This window comes from Chinchilla lanigera, unplaced genomic scaffold (assembly GCF_000276665.1).
Source record: "Chinchilla lanigera isolate Chin_1 unplaced genomic scaffold, ChiLan1.0 scaffold00015, whole genome shotgun sequence".
Taxonomy (NCBI): Eukaryota; Metazoa; Chordata; class Mammalia; order Rodentia; family Chinchillidae; genus Chinchilla; species Chinchilla lanigera.
This window is the reverse complement of record NW_004955416.1, coordinates 13,997,920-14,018,546: the sequence shown is the minus strand read 5'-3', so window position 1 is coordinate 14,018,546 and position 20,627 is coordinate 13,997,920. Positions and strand designations below refer to the sequence as shown.

The 20,627-nt window shown below is 41.4% G+C and overlaps 1 protein-coding gene across 4 annotated transcripts in view; it reads right to left on the bottom strand.

The window, feature by feature from the left end:
• Positions 1-20,627, bottom strand: part of Cpeb1 (cytoplasmic polyadenylation element binding protein 1) — a 75,392-nt gene that overhangs the window by 20,145 nt on the left and 34,620 nt on the right. For 2 of the 4 annotated variants that reach the window (XM_005381479.2, XM_005381481.2), the window contains exon 3: positions 3,937-4,128. In XM_005381479.2, the coding sequence (XP_005381536.1) occupies positions 3,937-4,128 (192 nt within the window). The remainder of the gene's footprint in view (positions 1-3,936; positions 4,129-20,627) is intronic. The other 2 variants (XM_005381480.2, XM_005381482.2) reach the window with 1 other exon arrangement.

Here is a 20,627-nt window from a genome sequence, read left to right as displayed (position 1 = left end):
CATCTCAGGCTGATCTAGCCTACAGATCAGTGGGGGGATGCTGTAAGTAACACAGAACAGGGAACATTCCATTAACTGGTCAGCAGTTAAGGCAGAAACCAGATGGGGTGAACGAGTTAATTCCCACAGAACTTTATAGGATACGTCCTCTGGCATCATAGACTGAGTACCGAGTTGCCTACTGGGCTTCTTTACAAGGTGTTAAGAGTCCTTCCCAGGTCCCTCAAAGTAGATTCTCAGGTCATCCCACTCTCTTGCTGAGTAATACTGTACACATGAGACATAAGGGGGAAGACACAAATCCAGCAGGTCATAAAATAATGAGTTACGACTGAGGTTGGGAGGAGTGGGAACTGTCTTTCTAGCACCTTCACCTTTAGAGTTCCAGCAAGGGAACATTATGACCTCTGGCTAAATAGTCCCCTGTACTATGGACAGTTACATGTCTTGTCCAAGGGATCATGCATAGAAGCACAGGTTTAACAGGAAGTATGAGAGTTTTTGAACCAAACCAGACCGGGCTTGGACTGCTGAGTTTGCCAGTTGTGTCACTTTTGGCACTTTGCAACCTCTGGGAGCCTATTTCCTTATCTATACAAGCATTAAAATCATGTGATGTACTCAGCCTAAGAAGCAGTTGATAAGTGGTTGCTATTAGTCACTATCCCCTACTGCAGGATACTGAGAATGGCCTCCATGGCCCTAATGACTGTTACAGGACTTAAAGATGTGACAAGCAGGACAAGAGTGGCCCTGGCCACATACTATTTGGAGACTGAGAAAAACATACTTCTAATACTCATCTTGCTTGAAGGGCTTCTTCCCTACCAGGGGTTGACAGTCCAGAAAGGAGGGACCTTACAAAATGCCACATCCAAAACTATATGGGCCTTGCAGGCACAGCTTTCAGAATCAGACTCCACCCAGGGTCTTCCAGCAGGACTTTGAGGTCAAAGGAATTTATGTAGCAGCAGCACTCTGGTTCTTGGAGAATGTTCTTCATGTACCACCCTCATGCTGGGAACTCAAAGAAAGGTTGTACTAATGCAAAAAAAAAAAAAAGTCCTTATGGAGAAAATGGAAGCCTCGATAACAGCAATTACTATGCTCCATTTGGTATACTTTCTCATCTGTTTCCATTGACAGTCATGGGGATTCTTAACAGAAGCAATTTTAACCTATTCATTGATGCACCTTCAGTGCCTAACACAATGCCTGGCACACAGCCGGTGCTTAGGGTGCCCACGGAGTTTAGCCAAGATGTTTTGTCAAGAGTCCTGCTCTCCAGTCCTACCTTCCACACTGCTGAATACTTAAAGAGTAGTAGAAGATGGTCAGATGTGAAGCCATGGCTGCCTGGGGTAATATATCAACAAACAGAGCCGAGAGAGTAAGCTTTTGCCCTGGGCCCCACAGAGAGACGAGGAAGCAGGCTGTGTGCAAGGATAACTCCCAGATTTCCTGAAGCTATTGAAATCTCTCCTCTCTGTGTGAAGAAACTGACCTAGTTGGTTTTCAGAGGAAAAAGCAGTGTAGGCACTGGAATGTGGGCTGTATGTTCCCGCATTGCTGGCGAGGGTGTACGATCTGGCACTGCAGCTGGCTGGTGGGAGAGCTGTGTCCTACTGTAGGAGGCGGTACCCTCCTGTGGGCTTTCCAAGACGGCCCAGCACACAGGGAAAGAAAAGAGATGGCTGCCACTCAGCTCTAAAAACCAAAGATGGCAAGGCAAAGAACACGGCGATTAGGAATGGGTGTGTCTTCAACTCTCAGAAAGGAAGAAATATCCATACTAACTCTGCCCTCAGCCAGATCATTCTGCTTAGGCAACTTTCTAGTCCTTATGAATCTGGAGGCTCAGATTCATAAAATCAAAAACTTCTCTGAGCCACAAAATCATGTAATATTTATCATTAAAGTGCCTGAGATGGAAGATGGAGAAGAAAAAAACCTTCCCACTACAGAAACAAATAGCTATAGACATAGGCTTTTCAAGTGGTGAGGAAGCTGGACCTAAGATTTTTTTCAATAAAAGGGACAGGGTCTGGCTATGTTGTCCAGGCTGGCCCCAAACTCCTCGGCTCAAAAGATTTTCTTGCCTCAAACTCCTGTAAGAGCTGAGATTGTAAGCTTGTGTCACTTTGTCCAGCCAAGCTATTTTTATAGCTTACTTCCACAGTAACTTTCAGGCCATGTATGCTTAGCCCCCAAGTTGGACACACCTGCATTTCTATGGCCCAAAGATGTATTTCAAAAAGACCCTTGTAAAAAAAAAAAATGAGAGCCAAAGAAGTGCCACCTCCTCAAACTGTATCCCAGTACAAGTGCTTGATCAAACAATGATGATCCATAAACAGATGCCCGTCTCCTCTGTGAATTCTTCTGTCTTTTGGTCAAACCCAGTGGCAGTGAGGACAGGACAAGGCTACTTCAAAGAACATACAGAAGAAAGTAACTGTCTAAGACAAGGTCCAGGCACAGGATACCAAACAGTGACACTATACTTCCTTGCCTAGGAATAGAGGGCAGTTATCAATCTTTCCAGAAAAGCCTGAGTCAGCTGAAGCCAGTACTTCCAGAGACTCCACCATAACCCAGAGGTGATTAATTACTTAGGGCAAAGCTTTTCCTTACTCATTTCCAAATTTTAAAAACCCACTTCCCCTCCCCCAAATGGGTTTTAACCAAAACAACTGGGCATTAAAATGCCTAGCAGATGCACCAGTCCCAGTATCTGCAAAGGATTCTAAAAAAAGACCTGCGCCAAACAGGGTGGAGACCAGAGAAATCGACAGAACAGTGCCTTGCTGCCGTGACTGCTGGTTCCTGGATCAGGGAGGTGGGGGAAAGACAGCAGGCTCAATGGACCCCATCATCAGCATCAACAGTAAATGGCAACACCTACATCACCTATTTTCCTAGAGAACCTATAGCCAATACTTTTTTTTTTTACATAAAGTAAAATCTGTAGATATTAAGTGCATTTGTAGCATTTAAGTTCACATTTCTTGCTGAATACTTTAAGACTTGTACTTGGTCAACTTGTCTCCTGATACAAGAGAGAAATAAAAATAATGAACAGAAGCAGTTCAAGGGGTTGCCGAGAAGTCCCTTCAATTTGTCCCCATCAAATCCTGCCAAAATGACAAGGACTCCTAAAGGGGAGTGGCTCTTCTCTCATCCATCCAGCTACCCTCAACAGGAAGGAAGGAAGGAAGGAAAGAAGGAAGGGAAGAAGGCAGGGAGGGAGGAAGAGGGGGAGGGAGAGAGGGACAAACGGGAGGGGAAGGAAGGAAAGAAGGGAGGGAAGAAGGGAGGAAGGGAAGGTGGGGCAAGCCTCTGTGGCTGGGAGTTACCCTAAGTCTGCTCACCCTGCCTACTTCTTTCAGGATCAATGCTCTTAACCTTACGTGAAGGCAATTTCAATATCCTAGCACTCAGTACCCAGCCTCACCTGAGGTTACAGTTCTTTTCCCTCATAATGATTCAGGATCACCTGCCCTCCATATGTAGCTCCCTGTTTTAAAAGCCAATGAGAGAATCTGGTCATCTAGTAATCAGTCCCTTAAGTCCCTTCCCCCACCTAAAAGTGTTTTGCTTCATCATCTCTAAGACAGGCCTGGACACCAGGGGGTTAGCTGGATCATCTTTGCATAAGGCTGTCACCTTGGGGACCCTTCTCAGAGCCACCCAAGTATAGACTAACAACTCCAGGGAATTTATCAGGATAAGTGGAAAAGCCCTGCCTGGCTTTGCGAGCAGCCATCTGTCCTGCCACAGTCACAGCTAGTATTTCCATCTCTTGCAAAACAACTCCATGTTGTGTGTGTACAGGGAGTGAGCAAAGGGGAGCAGAACAACTGTTGCTGTGGATATCCTCCACTATCCCTCCCCCTGAGCCCCTTCCCCCAGCTGACTTATCCCTCTCAGACTTACCTGAATGTGTGCTGCTCTGGGCTGAGGAGTCTGAGTCCTGGGTGCTCCAGGGTCGGTCCCAGCCGGTCAGGCTGAGGGACTGCAGGCCAAGGCACAAGTCATTTGCATCTGGGAGGCCACGGGAAGATTCTTGCGCAGAGGTGGGGAAAAGCATCTTGCTTGTAACTGTTTCTTCAGAGTCCTGGAAGTCTGCTTTGGACAGGAGGATAGCAGAAACCCTAGAGTTAAGGGCTGTTTTTCCCGATAGCATCAACAATAAATACTATTAATAATAGTTTCCCCAGGCTCAAGGGCCAGACATCCAAGCTGGCTGGACGCTGCAGCTGCTGCCTCTGCACTTTTGGGGGCGTTTGAGCAAGAGCAGTTGCCATACATCCCCCTCCCCACAACACACCCCTATCCCGTCTGCATTACAGACTGGGTCAGCATGTGATCAGGCTGCTGATGCTTCCCGCTGCCAGTGACATCAGCTGGCTGAGCCGTGCAATAGAGCGGCATCATCCTCGCAGAACGGGGGAGGAGCAGGAGGGACGACAGGGAGGAGACTTGCCTCCCAGAGGGGAAAAAAAAAACACAGCACAAGAGCTACTTGGAATAGGCCGGGTGCAGTGCCGGTAAGTCAGGGTTCCAAGGCAGCGCCCTCCGGTCTCTAGTAATGGTGGCCAAGCAGCCCTCAGACCTGAGTAAAGTCCTCTCCGCTGACAGCAAAGCCAAAGCAGCCGACTGCCTGCTTGTGTAGCTCTGCCCTCCTGCCCCTCCCTCTCTCTCCCTCAGCTCTCCACCCCCAAACCCAAAAACACTCTAGTCCTGGACTCTCTCCAGCTGCTGGCTCAAGCCCTGGCTTTGCAGCCCAATGCAAAGCTTCACAATCCTGCTAGCAAAAATCTGTGTGCTCCAAGTGGCCCCAGAGCAGCACCCTGACACAGCAGTGTTTACCACTGAGAAATGGGATAACCTTCAGAAAATACTGCACACCTGGACCCTGAGGAACAACACCTGGTGCTTTAGGCTTTCCTGGAGCAAATTATCAGAGAAAAGAGGTCAGCTTTGGCAGAGGGAGGGGGAGTCAACTGGGCCATTCTAGGTACATCTCACAGGACATGACCCACACCCACATGCCAGAATGAGATCTGCTCTCATTCAGATAATCCCTGTCCCCAGGCTCCTTTACACCAAAAGGATAGGCATTAGTCTTGAACAGATATATGGGCCCAGCTCCTTCACTACCTCCTACAACTGAAGGCAGAGACTGAGCGAATACTCCCAGAGCAGTCTAATAGACCAAAACAACAGAAATAGTTTCAGAAGTATTACTATTCCCTATCAGAAACACCATGATCAGAAGTTCACAACACCAGGCTCTGTCAACACTTTCTCATCTTTGTCCTTCCGGAGCCTCTGAAATGATACTGGCCAAATTGAGGGCCACTGGGTCCTTTAATTGCTGGGTCTTCTCTCAGGGATGCTGCCTAGGACCTAGGACCCATTTCTATGACCACTCACAGCTCTAGCAATAAAATCTTCTGAGATCAGGTCTGTTCAGAGTGGTATGGCCGTAGACTCTAGCAAGAAGGTCCAACTTCAGGAGCTTCTGACATTTCCTCTTCATCAATGTCTTCTACATCTGTCATTTTCCAATATGACCCCTGGTCACCTGGCTTCTTCATGAAGGGGGTTTAGGGCAGCAGTTTCAGCCCCATCCGGAAGGTTGCTCACACCTGCACCAGGCACACAACACTCTGCTGGTTTCCTGTTGCAAGTAGCAGCAGGAGAGATGGGAAGCCTGCCCACCTTGGACCTCCTCTGGCAGGGACTGATGGAACAGGTGAGAAGGGACAGCTGGCCACAGCCTCCTGCAGTACATGCTGCCTTGATATACTCAGGCCTAGAGCCTGGAGCGGAAAATGTTTAGTCTGTATAGAAGGACGCCTCCCTGTGAAGCTTTTTTTTTTTTTAAAGCTTTGCTGCTGTGTCATCCATCCATGTTATTCCTATCTGGCTGTAGACACTCTGCTCTCTATCTGTGTTTGTCAAATCTGTGTTCAGCATTGCACAGGCTAAGTAAGAATTCACTCATAATGGCACTGTCCCCACCCCAGACCACTTCCTCCTGCTTCTCTAATTCCACCCTTCCCCCAAGCTAAGGAAATACATTAATGTACTAATTACAAAAGCAAAATGCTTCTATTAAAAATATCCATGTTTAAGTATTTAACCCCTGCAAACCAGGCATATATATAATCCCCTCTACCTTAACCTGCTTTTAAGTGTAGAAGCAGCCATTCTCCTACATCCTCTAAAATCAAAGGATCCGTAATATAAATGGGCACCCTCAACTCCTGGCAGAAAGAATCTAATAATCAGTGTGATTAGACTGTGTGGCAGACCATCAGTATCAGCATCACCAGAAGCCTGCTACAAATACTGTATCTCAGGCCCCACCTGCAACCTACAGATCCAAGATCCCCAGTTAAAGTGAATGTACATGGAAGTCTGTACATGTACATGGTAGCACAACTACCACAGCCTTCCAATTCCAAGCTGAAAGGCCCCCAGCCTGAGCAACAGGTCTGTTAAATCCCTCAAGGGCCAGATGGCTACAAACACCCAAAAGCCCGAAGATCTACAAGTGGGCACAACTCTACCCTCACCCTAAAATCCCCACCATAGACCTCACCTTTATGTTTATCCAGACATTCCTTAATCCATAAAGGTTTTCACTTCCATTGCAGGACTCCTTCTCTAGATCCACCTCCCTCCCCAAATCAATGGAGGTCATCCCTATTACACCTTGGTACAGTTGGATGAGAGAAGTTAAGAGTCTTAGGAGTCTGACAGACCTTGCTTTTTGTTTACCACGTTGACCACTGTGTGACCTCGGTCAAGTTATTCAGTCTTTCTGAGTACCTTTTTATCTATAAAGTAGAAAAAGCAGCTACCCTTTTAAGTGTTTCTGAGGATTAACAGAAGTTTGGAGCTAGGTATGGTGGCATACACCTCTAATCTCAGTTAATCAGGAGGCTGAGGCAGAAAGATTCCAAGTCCTAGGCAGCCTGGGAAATTTAGTGAAACTCTTAGTCCCAAAATAAAAAATAAAAAGGGCGCACGCATTGTGTATAGGTGTTGCATTTGATACAGTGCCTGGCACAAATTATTTTACCTGGGGGATAACCATCTAAATTATTATACAAACTAAGACACTTTTGAAAGAGAAGGGAAAATATTAATAATTGTATCAGGACTAAACACTTGAACAGAAACCCTGTTAGACAAACTGTGAGGCATGATCATTCTAGTCATTCATGCCTAGAAACGTTTATTCAAAAACCCTCCTTTCTAACGGCTCCTCTAATTTCTTCCTTCTGCTCTGCTTCTCTCTGTACTAAAAGCAAGTCTGAGAAGGAAATAGCACAGGCTACCATGCAATGAGTCAAAAGGCCTGATAAGCAAAGGCTAATTTTAATAAGCAAAAGCCCACATGTGCCTATCAAACTCACAGCTGAAGTTGGATAGGCAACTGACCCTTTTTATTGAAAGAGCTTTACTATTTTTTGGAGATAAGCTCTATGTATTCCAGGCTGGGCCTGAACTCATTACTCCTTTAACCCAGGCTGGCCTTAAATTCACAATCCTCCTGTCTCAACTTCTCATGAGTACATGCATCATCACTCCTGGCTTGGAGAATACTTTTTTAAATAATCTTTTGTGCCAAGAAGTAACTAGGCACTCAGAAGATACTAAAAGCCAGGACCCAAATACAGGCCAAACTGGCCTGGTAACTTTCCTTTTTTTTTGGTACTGGGAATTGAACTCAGGACCTTGCCCTTGCCAGGCTGGTGCTTGTGCAGCTGAGCTATATCCCTGGCCCGGTAACTTTCCTTCTAAGGCAATGTCTCAAATGCTTTCTCCAACAAGTTCCTTTTAACACAAAGCTTCCAATTTGTTTCTGAAGTCAATTCAAATTTTTAAAATTGTTCTGCTTTGAAAATGTTATCTTCTCTATTATAGTTAACCTCCTAAATTCTTGAAAACTCAGGAAATCAGAAAACTAAAATCAGAGCCTGCTACTGACTTACTATGATTTGAATGTGCTCATGTGTTGGAAACTTATATAAGTACCGCGCGTTAACCAATTGCGCCACTGGAGCTTAATGTGTTGGAAACTTAATCCTCATTCATACATTGATAGTATGTGGAGATAAAGCCCTCAGATGGCATTACTGGCTTGGTAAGGAGAAAGAGGAGCTAGCACACCTCTAGGTCTCCCAGTTCCTCCAGTACACTACGATGCAGCAGAAAGGCCCACACAAATGGCAACACCATCTTCCTGGACTAACCCATCTCCACGACTATGAACCAAGTAAACTTCTGTTTTTTATAAATTACTCAGCCTCAAGAGACATTTTGTCACAGAAATAATATAAGGTGGACAAAGATTGGTCTAAAATAGAAAATCCTCTCACACATGCAAAATGTAGATGGATTCTAGCTTCAGGTCTAAGTTTCACAGTCTCAATTCTGATCATTTCCATCCTTATCATAAGAACCTATCTTTTCATGACTCCTCAGCTACCAAAGCTCAGTACAAAACTGCTCAGAAACAGTGGCACACATCTGTAATCTGGGCATATGGTAGACTGAGGCAGGAGGATCACAAGTTTGAGTCCAGCCTGGGCAATTTAGCAGTATCTTATCCCAAAATAAGAAATTTAAAACAAAACAAAAACAGGCTGGTGATGTAGCTCAGTGAGAGAAGGCCCTATGTTTAATACTCGTAGTGAAAAATAGGAACAACAACAGAGGCAAAAACACACAAAAACCAGTTCCTTTAGGCCCTCAGTTGCAGGGTATTGTAAAGGTTCCCTCCAGAGCTAAAAAGGACAGAGCACAAAAATACCTGGAAGAGGGAAGCGGGAGGAGGGAAGTAAGTTAAAGGGCAGACAGATCACTTAATTGCATCTATAGCACAATTATAACGATGTGAAAATTCTGTATGTTGAAGATGGGCAATGCTGGTTAAGAAACACAAACTATGAAAAGCTACTGTGTGTCAAGATAGCAGGCTAATGGATTTATTTCCCTTTATTTGCTAGAAAACACTGTAAAAACACAAAACTAAATCTGTCCTATCCTGCCTGCTTCTTTCCAGCCTTTTGTGTGTGTGTGTGTTACTGGGTATTGAGCCCAGGACCTCTGCACTGAGGACTCGGCCCTTTTAAATTTTTTATTTCAAAACAGGGTCTTGCAAGTCACTAAGTTGTTCAGGTTGGGCTTGAACTTTCTCCCCAGCCCGCCCCTGCCTTCCTTTTTTTTGGAGATAGGGTCTGCTTTGAGGTTTAGGTTGTCCTTAAACTCACTAAGTAGCCCAGGCTGACCTCAACCTTGTGGCAATCCTCCTGCCTCTGCCTCCTAAGAGTGCTGGGATTACCTGTGTTTGCCACCAAACCCAGGTTCTTTCCAGACTTTCAACAGTAACATTATTTTAGTTTGTATTGCAACTACACTTGAACTCTTTTATAAAGTCTCTTCTTCATCTTCAAATTCCAGTCCCTGCAAATAACAAAACAGAACACTATCATTTGTCCACATTAATTTCTTTCAAATAACTGACTGACTTGACAGTCAGCTGAGACCACTGGAATCAATGATTTATGGTTTTAAAGCCCTAGCAAGCACACAGAGTGGCTTGAAGAGTTAGGATACTACTTTTTCCATCAAACCAAAATGCCTTCTCCCCACCTCCAGTATTGGGGATCAAATCTACAGCCTTCACACTGAGCTACATCCCCAGCCCTTTTTCAATTTTTTTTCAAGATGGGGCCTTGCTAAATTGCCCAGACTGGACTTGAATTTGTGATTCTCCTGCCTCAGCATTCCAGAGTGGTTACAGGTGAGCACTACTATGCCTGGCCCAAAATGCTGATTTTGAAACATCAATTTGGCAGCTTTAAGAGAAAAAATAAGCATAAAAAAGTTCAGTATCTATCATGATCATGCCAGTGGCTATTTGTACTATGGTTCTTACCCACCTATGTTAGATAGCTAGAAGTTTCCCCTAGCACAGTGCTTCTCCAATTTTAGTTTTTTTGAGACAGGGTCTTGCTATGTAATTCAGGCTGTCCTTAAACTCACTGTGTAGCCCAGGGTGGCCTTGAACTTATACTGCTCCTCCTGCCTCAGCCTTCCAAGTGCTGGGATTATAGGTGTGTGCCATCGACCTAGCTTTCAATTTTAATACATGCATAAATTTTTTTTTACATTTATTAAAGGTAAGAAAAGAAACAGGCTCTGTAGAGCAAGTTCTGGTCAAGAAAACGTACAAAAACAAGTACATTCTACAGAGTGTGAACCATTGTGAAAGAGAGAATATAGAGGCCCACACAAATCTTTTTAAAAGACTGATTTTAGGGGGTCTGGGTTGCTCCTCAGAACTTGCATTTCCCTTCTTATGGTACTAAAGAGTGAACCCATGGCCACCCTACATTCCCAGTCCTTTTGAGATAGTGTCTCACTAAACCGCAAAGTTGCCTGGGTTGGACTTGAACTTACAATCATCTTGCCTCAGCCTCTGGCAATCCTTGTAGGATTACAGATGTATGCCACAACACCTGGCTCATACAGACCTTGTATTTCTACCACACTTGCAGATGGCATGAGTGATACCGATGTGTTACTACGCTTTGAATAGCTAAAGAGTCTTTCTTCCAGGTTAGTCATCCCATCCTTACTCAGCACCACTTTCTTGGTTGTGCTCTCTCCTCAATGAGCACCTTTCAATGATTCCCTGATCTGTTGCTTTTCAGATCAAAGCCAATCTTAGCCCTGGCTTACTTTTGTACCTTCTCTTACACTATTTACCAAACATAAAAGGCTAAATATGAGTTAATCCCAATTCCTTAGGAGTTCACACTCTAGAGAAAGACTTCCTGCTAATCTGTGTGTTAATGAGTAGCACAGCTTTGAAGACAGAATGCATGATGGCTTAGCATATTTAAGGAGAATTTTCTTTACCTACATATGAAACTGTATGATTATGGATTAAGGTATGAAAGCATTAGGTTTCTTTTGTGCTTGGCATTATAGAAATATGATTACTGGATTACTCTAATCTTGGCTGCTTCTAATAATCTTCCAATAAATTCTGCAAATTATTTCAAACTGCTTTCTATAATAGTTCTTAAAAGAAACATTAACATGATTGTATTTTAAATACCATCTCAGTTCCAGGGTTGGTGGCAGAGGAAGGAGAGGATCCTGTTCAGTGCAAGGTCTGCTGCTGCTGAGACACACAACAGCAGCAGTACCACAGCAGTGCCACAGAAGAACCATGAAGGCTACATGGGACTCAAATGTACTTGATGTCACTAAGTATACAGACAATCAGTGAGGGGAGGGTCTCCACTCACACTTATGTAGAAAGTGAATGTGAACTGGGAAAGTCAACATTCTACAAATCATTATTCTTCACATATCTGTATTCTCTAGGGCACCCAGATCCTTTCACAGAATTAAAACACTACTTTTGGTCCACTTTAAAGCTTTAATCGAAGAAGGTGGTATTCAGTTGCTGCCCACAGTAACCGATATCCTAGCACTGTTGGGTGCAGCTGATAGCAGTAATCACTGATAGCCAGTTATCAACTACACTGATTGTAAATATAAGCACAGCCTAAATCTAGACTCTTGAGTGAACAGATGTCTGATACCTGATAACAGGTTACAGTGTGTTTTACACATCGTTCTTCCTGGGAGATATGGCCTTACATCGTTGGGTATTGAGTTTATGAAGTGTTTGCATGAAAGAGTGAGTGTCAGTCTACTTACTGTCAAAGCAGACATGCTCACACTACAGGAATGCCAATAGTTTAAAACATGGATAATGAAAGAAATCCAAGGACATAAAACATTTTCTCTCATGAGTCTAAAAGTAAGCCAAAGCCTGCATATGAATTTCTAGAAACAAAGAATGAAGAAAATAAGCTGATTAAGACTAAAAACAGAGAAACTTATCAACAACATAAAAAGGACTGTGTACCTTGTGCTGTGATGGCAGTAACAGTCATTTTGAAGTTAATGGTGAGAGGGTCAGAGGAAGGCAGTGTCCCTGGGGTGCTGCTTAATTTACAATTATAAAAATACTCAAAGAAAAAAAACGCTCAAAGAACACACATGCAAGAATTGAGTGTCACGATATAACCACAGAAGCAGAAAACTGGCAGCTGTGACTTATACTAGAGTTGTTAATAGTAAGAATAAAGACAGCTTACTAAGAGCTCTTTGGCACAAATGGAAGAAAGGAGCATGTAGTTAAGATGAAGATGATGGAGATAAGCTGGTATATGAGATTAAGGTCAAAGAAGTTGTCCAAAAACTGAAGACTCACTCTGAAGCATAGGTCTAACAGCATCATGAGCAAAAGAAATTTGTAGCACAGCTAAAAGAATTAGAAAATACCAGTTTGAAAATGAGACAGCAAACTAGGAAACTCTGCCATGTATTTTAGGACAACAGGATCTGGGAACGTTGGAAAAGAACAAGAATAAAGGAAGGTCTCCCTCATGAACTGTTAACCAACACTTAAATAACGTCACCTTGGACGTCACTGTTTGCTGGATCTGTGTGTGAACCAATATGCACCAGTTTTATACATAATGATGGATTTAACAGCATGACAAAAATTATTTTGTTCCTGATGGACATTAAGATGCCTTGAATTGTCCAGGATATTGCGTACTTAAAAAGTAATAGCTCTGGGGCTGGGGATTTAGCTCAGCGGCACAGTGCCTGCCTGGCAAGTGCAAGGTTGTGAGTTCAATTTTTGATACCGGAAAAAAAAAAAAGTAACAGCTCTAAGTACCTTTCTATACTCCCCTCTTTTTCTAAAAACAAATGTTTTCTATTTAAGTCAAGAGGACAGTTTATCTTTATATAATCATGTTCTAGTGATTTTGATTGTTTACAGGGTCTTCCAAAATAAAACAGTGAAAAACAATATAAATATGTTTCGCTATAATAATTATAATACTAACGTCCCACTTATTGCAGCATATACAATAAAGCAATTAGTCTAACACAGCTGGCCCTATTTTTGACACTTCTGCTGTTTAAAGATACACATTAGAAAAACTGTGTGCTTACACTGCAACTAGACAATTTTTATAACAATCTTTTTGAATCTGTCCATTTTGGCTTCTCCAAATATATATAACTCTCTTTTAGTGTCTTCTTTAGTCATAATTTCACTACTACTTTGTATTTGTAATGACATTTAATTTAGCTATTTTCTGTATATTGGCCCCAGTAAAATATAATACAATACCCTTTCATATGGTAGCAATCAATAAGAAAACTTTAACTCTCTTTTTATACTTTATGGGGGAAAATGCACTTATAGTTAAATTATTTCTAGCCTGAAGTGCTAATGACCAACCTGTTTCTACCTACACACAGTCTGTTTTTCTAAAATGGAAATAATAGACTTTTTTGTGTGGTACTAGGATTGAACCCAGGACCTCTGCACTGAGATACTGCTCCAGCCTTTTATTTTGAGACAGGGTCTCACTAAATTGCCCAGGCTGGATTTGAACTTGTAATCCTGCCTCAGTTCTTAGAGTACAGGATTATAGGTATGCAGCACCATGCTCCCACACTCTTAAAAATAAAAATGTGTCACCATTCTCCATTTAGTAATACTCATGCTCCATTCCTATTATTTTTCTGTTGGTATCAGAAAAAAAAAAATCACATAACAATGTTGAAATAGAACCAAAAGTCATATATTCACACATGGAAGACTCAATGCTGCTAAAAACTTATTTCTCACCACATGAATATAGTTAGTATAATCCCAATAATAATACCTACCACCTTCAAGTAATTTAATAACAAAAGACTCTGTAAAACAAGTAGTGGTGGAAAAACCAGATATTCATATTGGGGGGAAAATGAACCTTTGCCTCCTATCATATAAAAACAAATTATTAAATCAATGATTCATAAGTAAAAGCAAAAAATATAACTATAATGCTTCTCTTAAGAAGATATTTTTGTAATCTGAGGTTGAGGGGCGATAGAAGCAAAGATTTCCTATGTAGGAAAACACAAAATGGAAAACTTTGATAAACTGGATATTTTCAAAATAAAAAACTTCTACTAATAAAGGCATATTAAAAATAACTAGGAAAGCCACAAATTGTGAGTAAATATCTACACCTGACAAATGGCTAGCAAATTATAGAAAAAATAGTAACAACTCGAGCTTTTTAAAAATTCTAATTTTTAAAAATTAAGCTTATTGATACATTTTAGGTATACCTAATGATCACATTTCATTGTAGGGAGTTTGTACCTGTACATGATATATCTTGATTCATTTTTTCCCCATTCCCCTACCTCTCTTCAACCCTTTTTCTCTCCATCCTATTTACAAAAGCTTTGTTACCCTTCTTTCCTTCTTTTCTAGTTCTTTTTCTTTTCCCCTTTTTCCTTTCCCCATCCCCCCTTCTAAGTTCTCTTTCCTATTTCGACATTTTTTTCCTATTTTGCAATATATATGATGCATTTTGGGCCTTAAAAAATCCTAATTTTTACAAGGGTACAAAATCTGAAAAGCACTTCCCAAGAATATATCAATGACTAGTAAGAACTTGAAAGAGTGCTCTGTAGTCTGCAATTTAAACAATGAGATAATAGGACACAACTATCAGATGGCTAAAATGGAAAGGAATGCTCTACATTTTTCTAACATTTGGTGTTCATCAAAACCTCCATATATGAGATTCTGATAAATGTACACACCCAACTCCTACCAAGATACACTGGTAACATCACTTGGGAAAGTTCTCTCTTGCCCTACCCCAGCTATTACCCTCCAAAAGCAACCACCTAAATTTTTTACATGTACAGAGTCTGCCAAAAAGATGTATAGACACTTCAGGAAAAGCAAAGCTTGTATAAATCTTTTAATAATGAATGTGTTGAGACATCATGGTACTACAGCAACAAGTGACCCCAGACTGCTATAAAGATTTGTGAGCTTATCTGGGTGAGAATGTACAAGGACACTGGCTAGTATGAAGAGCTGCAGTTGAGTTCCCTGAATGTTCTCCTGATTTAACAACTACAGACTTTCATCTATGGCGGACCCTGAAGGATATATCTCAGAAATATGTGTCTAGACAGAAAACTCACTACACTGCCGACTCTTAAAGAAGAAATTGAAAATGTGTATGCAGCAATTTCAATGGACACTTTGACCAAGGTTACTAAAGCAGCAGTTCACTGTACTAATAAACGTTTGTAAGCTAATGGTACCACTTTGGGAAACTCTTGTAATTGTAGAGGCCAAAGGTAACTTGCATTACTCTCATAATGCCTCAATAAATTTAGTATTTTTTTTTGTCTTTTTGAGACAGGGTCTCACTATGCAGTTCAGGCTGGCCTTGAGCTCACTTTGTGGCCTGGGCTGGTCTCAAACTCACAATGATCCTCCTGCCTCAGCCTCCCAAGTGCTGGGATTACAAGTGTGCACCACCATGCCTGGGTTTATAAATTTGGTATTAAATATTTATACAAGTTTTTATCTTCTTGAAATCTTCTTGAAATCTTCTTGGCAGAATTTGTATTACACTTAAAATTTGTGTTTCACTCCATTTTTCTATAAGAAAAAGTTGTAAAACAACAGTAAATATTAATTATTATATGCATACTAAAGCATTTATACCAATGTCTTTAACTTTGAATTAAATCATAAGATATACTGATAATGGTTAGGGGGATGTATTACTTTCCTGTTGCTGGGACAAAATACCCAACATCCACAAATTAAAGAGGCTGATTTGGCTTCAGTTCATGGTAGGCTGGATTCAAGGAAGAAACAGCATGAAGGAAGGATAGCTGTTCAATTCACAGCAGTCAGGAAGCAGAGAGACCAGGAATAGCTAAGGACAAAAATATACCCTTTCAGGACACACTCCCAGTGACCCAACTCTTCCAACTACGCCCCACCTTCTAACAGCCTGTTCAACTATCAAGCTCATCAACAGAACAAACCAGTGATGATTAAATCACCTTCCAAAAGTCCCTCCCCTTTGAACACACGAGACACTAGAAAAGATACTTTAGATCTAAACCATAGTAGGATGAATAAATGGATATCTGATAAAACAAGTATGATAAAATGTCTATGATCAAACCCAGGTGTTGGATACGATGGCCTCAAACTCAATCCTCCTGCCTCACCCTCCCAAGGTGCTGGGATTACAGGTGTGTGCCACAATGTCCAGCCCTTTCATATTTCTAAATAATCATCACCACTATTCACCCTCCAGAACTTTCTCACCCCAAATTTAAACTGTACCATTAAACACTAATTCACTATTATTCTTTATTCCCAGGCCCCTGGTAACTACTTTCTGTCTCCATGAATTTGACTATTCTAGGGATGTCATGTAAGTGAACTGTACAGAATTTAGCCTGAACTGCATAGTGAAACCCTGTCTCAAAACGACAGAAACAAACAAAAAAAAAGCCACCAATGTACAAATGTGTTCAAGTCCCTACTTTCAATTATTCTGGATATTTATCTAGAAGCAGAAGCAGAATTGCTAGATCTTATGGTAATTCTTTAATTTTTTAGGAAGCACTATACTACTTCTCACAGTGCCTGCACCATTTTACAATCCCAACAGCAATGCACAAGTGTCTCAATATAACTATGTCTTTGGTAACACTTGTATTTTGGGCATTTCTTGTTTCATAATGGTCATCCTAATGGGTTCAAACTAGTACCTAATTGTGGGGTATACTTTTTTTTTTTTAATTCAAAAATAGATGCTACACAAATATCTAAAGATGGCTAATGCCTCGTTGAATTTCTAAGCTTTTTTTGTTTTTGTTTTTCAGACAGTCTCGTTATGTAGTTTAGGCTGCTTCTGAATCAAGATGTTTTAAGAATCTCCCACTGCCAGGCATGGTGGTGCACACCTGTAATTCTAGCACTTGGGAGGCTGAAGCAGGAGGAGTTCTGGCCAGCCTGAACTATGTAAGGAGACCATCTAAGGGGCTTGGGATTTAGCTCAGTGGCACAGCACCTGCCTGGCAAGCGCAAGGTTGTGAATTCGGTTCCCGGTACCGGAAACACCCCCCTCCCCCAAAAAAGGGGACTATCTTGAAAAACCTATAAAAAAAAACCCGAAAGATTCTCCCACAGGGCTGGGTTTGTAGCTTAGTTATGAGGCACTTGCCTAGCAAAAATGAAGCCCTGGGTTTGATGCCCAGCACTGCAAACAACCCCCCTTCCTCCACCACCACAATCAGCATTTTGTTCTGTGGTACTGAGGACTGAATCAAAGGCTCTACCACTGAGCTATATTATTTTTATTTTGAAAGAGTCTTGCTAAATTGCTAGGTCTAGCCTCTGACTTGTGATCCTACCACCTCAGCCTTCCAAGTTACTGGCATATGCTACTGTGCACAGCTCACTCCACACACTCCAGATTTTTAAACTGTTTTTCTCCTCATGCCATTTCAAGTAGCAAATTTTTCTTCCTCCTTTTTTTGTCCTTTGAGGGTGTGTGTGTGATTGGAGATTGAACTCAGGGCCTTCACACTGAGCTATATCCCTAGTGCTTTTAAAATTTTTTTGTATTTTGAGGCAAGGTCTCACTAAATCATTAAGTTGTCCAGGCTCGGCTTGAACCTGCAACTCTCCTGCCTCAGCCTCCCAAGACTGCTGGGATTTCAGAAATATACTAGCATGCCTAGTACAAATACCATCTTCTTGCAGTATTCTACTTCACTGGTCATAGTAATGGTCCATAGATGGATGTACCAGTCCCCTGTATTACTATAATTCAATGCCTGAAGCTGTCTACTTTATAAAGGAAACATGTTTCTTCAGTTCACATTTCTGGAGGTTTAAGGGCATGGCACTGACTTGGCTCTGGAAGGACCTCATGGAAGACAGCATCATGGTACAAGTGCATGTGAGAGGGAGAAATTGCATGATGAGACAAGAAGCCACAGCAAAGAGAAGGGCAAATTTGTTCTTTTCATGCTAACTTGGGGTCCTACCAACTACCTCACTTCCTTCTGGGGCAATGCCCCCCCCACCTAATGACCTTTCACTATGCCCCACCCTTAAAGGTTTCCACCACCTCAATGAAGACTAAGCTTCCAACACATAAACCTTTGGGACAAAGACTTCAATCATATTGAAGCCACAGCAGTGACCATTTGGCCCAAACTGGGTGTTAGGATTTGTGTCTAGACATTCCTCCAACGCCTCATAAGCACAGGTGGGGCTTTTTGGAGGTGGCTAGATCTAGGGTGTGTAATGATGAGATCAAGGATTTGATGCTTGAATTAAGGGTGTGAGTGCTACCTGCCTTAAGAAGGTGGGTAGCTTAGGTAGTATATACGGGACAGAAAGAGGCTTGTTGCTGGTTGTTTGTTGCTGGTTTGCAGTTTGTGTTACCCTGCTTTGGTGCCAGCAAACTACAAACTAAAACCTCTACAAACTGTGAGCTAAATAAACCTTTCCTTCTTTAACTTTGAGTGTCAGGTATTTTGTCTCAGCAACAACAAAAGTAACTAAGACACTGGGTAAGAATAAACCATTCCCATGGCTACAGACCAGTCCAGGTATGGGGTAGACTCAAAGCTAGAAATCCTTTCTCATGATTTTTCTAATTGTATATAGGTGGATGAAGAACCATTCTTAATTGCTCATGATGCCAGAGGATGTCAGTATACCTTCCTACTTTAGGGAAAAAGCAAATCTGCAAAAGCAGAAAACTAAAACCACATTGGGAAGAACAGAGACTCAACAACACTGAAGGTCCAGGATTCAGCATCTCTAGCTTTTCAGTGATTCCTTTCTATTTGTGAGCTACACAGCAGAAGCCTTTTAATATAACTTATACTTTGCTTAAGTTAGTTCTCATTAGTTGTTTAACCATTTGCAAATGGCAGTGCTCTGGTAATTCAGGCCCTTTAGCACAGAATGACCAAACAAGTAATTACAGTACATGCAAAATAAAAATCTCTAGGACAAAAGCCTCTGGCACCAGATGAGAAAGTCAACCACAAGGGAAAGCAGGAAGGAAGTAAAAGACCACCTGGTCAAATTACCTTTTTACCAGAGCTCAAAGCCCAGAGATGGCCAAAGCCACAACACGACTATGGAGAACTGAACTGCTCCCTCAAGTGCTAAGGACTTCTACGGAGCCACCCTGAAAAAAACAGAACTGAGATAACAATCAATCAGATCCCAACAAATCCATAAAAGCAAGTTTCATTGCTTTTGTTAATGGGCCAGTCTGATCATCTTTATCAAAGCTATGCCCTCTTTAGCTCCTCAAACTGAAGACCCCTCCCCATTTTCTAACTCTGCCTAATAAATCTATGTATGCCTCTCACTAATGCATTCTGAAATGCTTTTCTGTGACAATATGTCAAGAACCTATCTGGGGATAGCTGAAGTCCCCAACTCCTCTTTGGGAGGACCTCCTTAGATCCTGTCAAGTGACAATCCTATGTCCAAATAACCACATATGTAGGAAAAAGTTTTAACTTTAGGTACTTTTTACTAGTGGATAAAATGAGTACACAAACTTGTCTTCAAAATAAGAAACTGAATGCCAGAGATTCTTAACCTTGTTTATATAAGAACTATTTGGTAGTTTATTAAATCCTATGGACACGTTCTAAAACTGTTTTAAATATATAAAATAGTGATCCTAATTTTGAAATAGTAAGAAGGATTTCAAGATATGAAATGACTAAAAGGAAACAAATATAGACTGTACGATCATCCTAATGCCAAAGTATTAGGTCCTGCTAATACTGTTGTGTTCTATTGCCAAAATTTACAATCAAAAGAAATGCCACATTTTCCTTAAACACTGGTGAAACTGAAGATGCAAATTTTTATCTGAAACTGTCTAAATTACTGGATCCCCTGAATTCCATCCACATAGCCAAGTTAAGAATGTCATAATTCAGCCAGGTGTGGTGGTGCACAGCTGTAATCCCAGCACTCAGGAGGCTGAGGCACAAGGATTGCCATGAGTTCAAGGCCAGCCTGGCCTACATGTTGAGTTTAAAGCCCGCCTGAACTACACAGTGACACCTTGTCTCAAAAAAGGTCATAATTCATTTATCTACACAATAAAATGTTGTATGACCTTAAAGAAAGAGAAGGAAAATCAATGACAGAGATAAAAGAAAAAAAAGGAAATAACACTGTGTTCAGAAAGAATTCATGTATGTATCAGAAAAATAGTAGAAAGACAGATCAAAATGTTAACATTAGTTATCTCTCAATAGTGAGATTATCTAATCCCTTCCCCCTCTAGCGTTTTCATCAAAAATTTTTTCATAATTAACATATTACTATAATACAAAAACATATTATTAAGTAGGGTAAGGTGACTTAGATTTAACATCTTCACAATAAATTTGCACTTCTAATTCTTGCAGAGAAAAGCCCATATTCACAGGAGACTTTAAATCTGATACCGGGATTTCAATGATAAAATTAAGATTATAATAAATTTAAATACATAAATCACACATTAAAAGGAGAACTCTGGAGTCTATTTAGTACAACCTTCATTTCACAGCAGAACCACTGTCCTAGTATTGATCCAGAAGACTTGACCCTTTCTTTCTCCTCTCCTGTAGTCTCT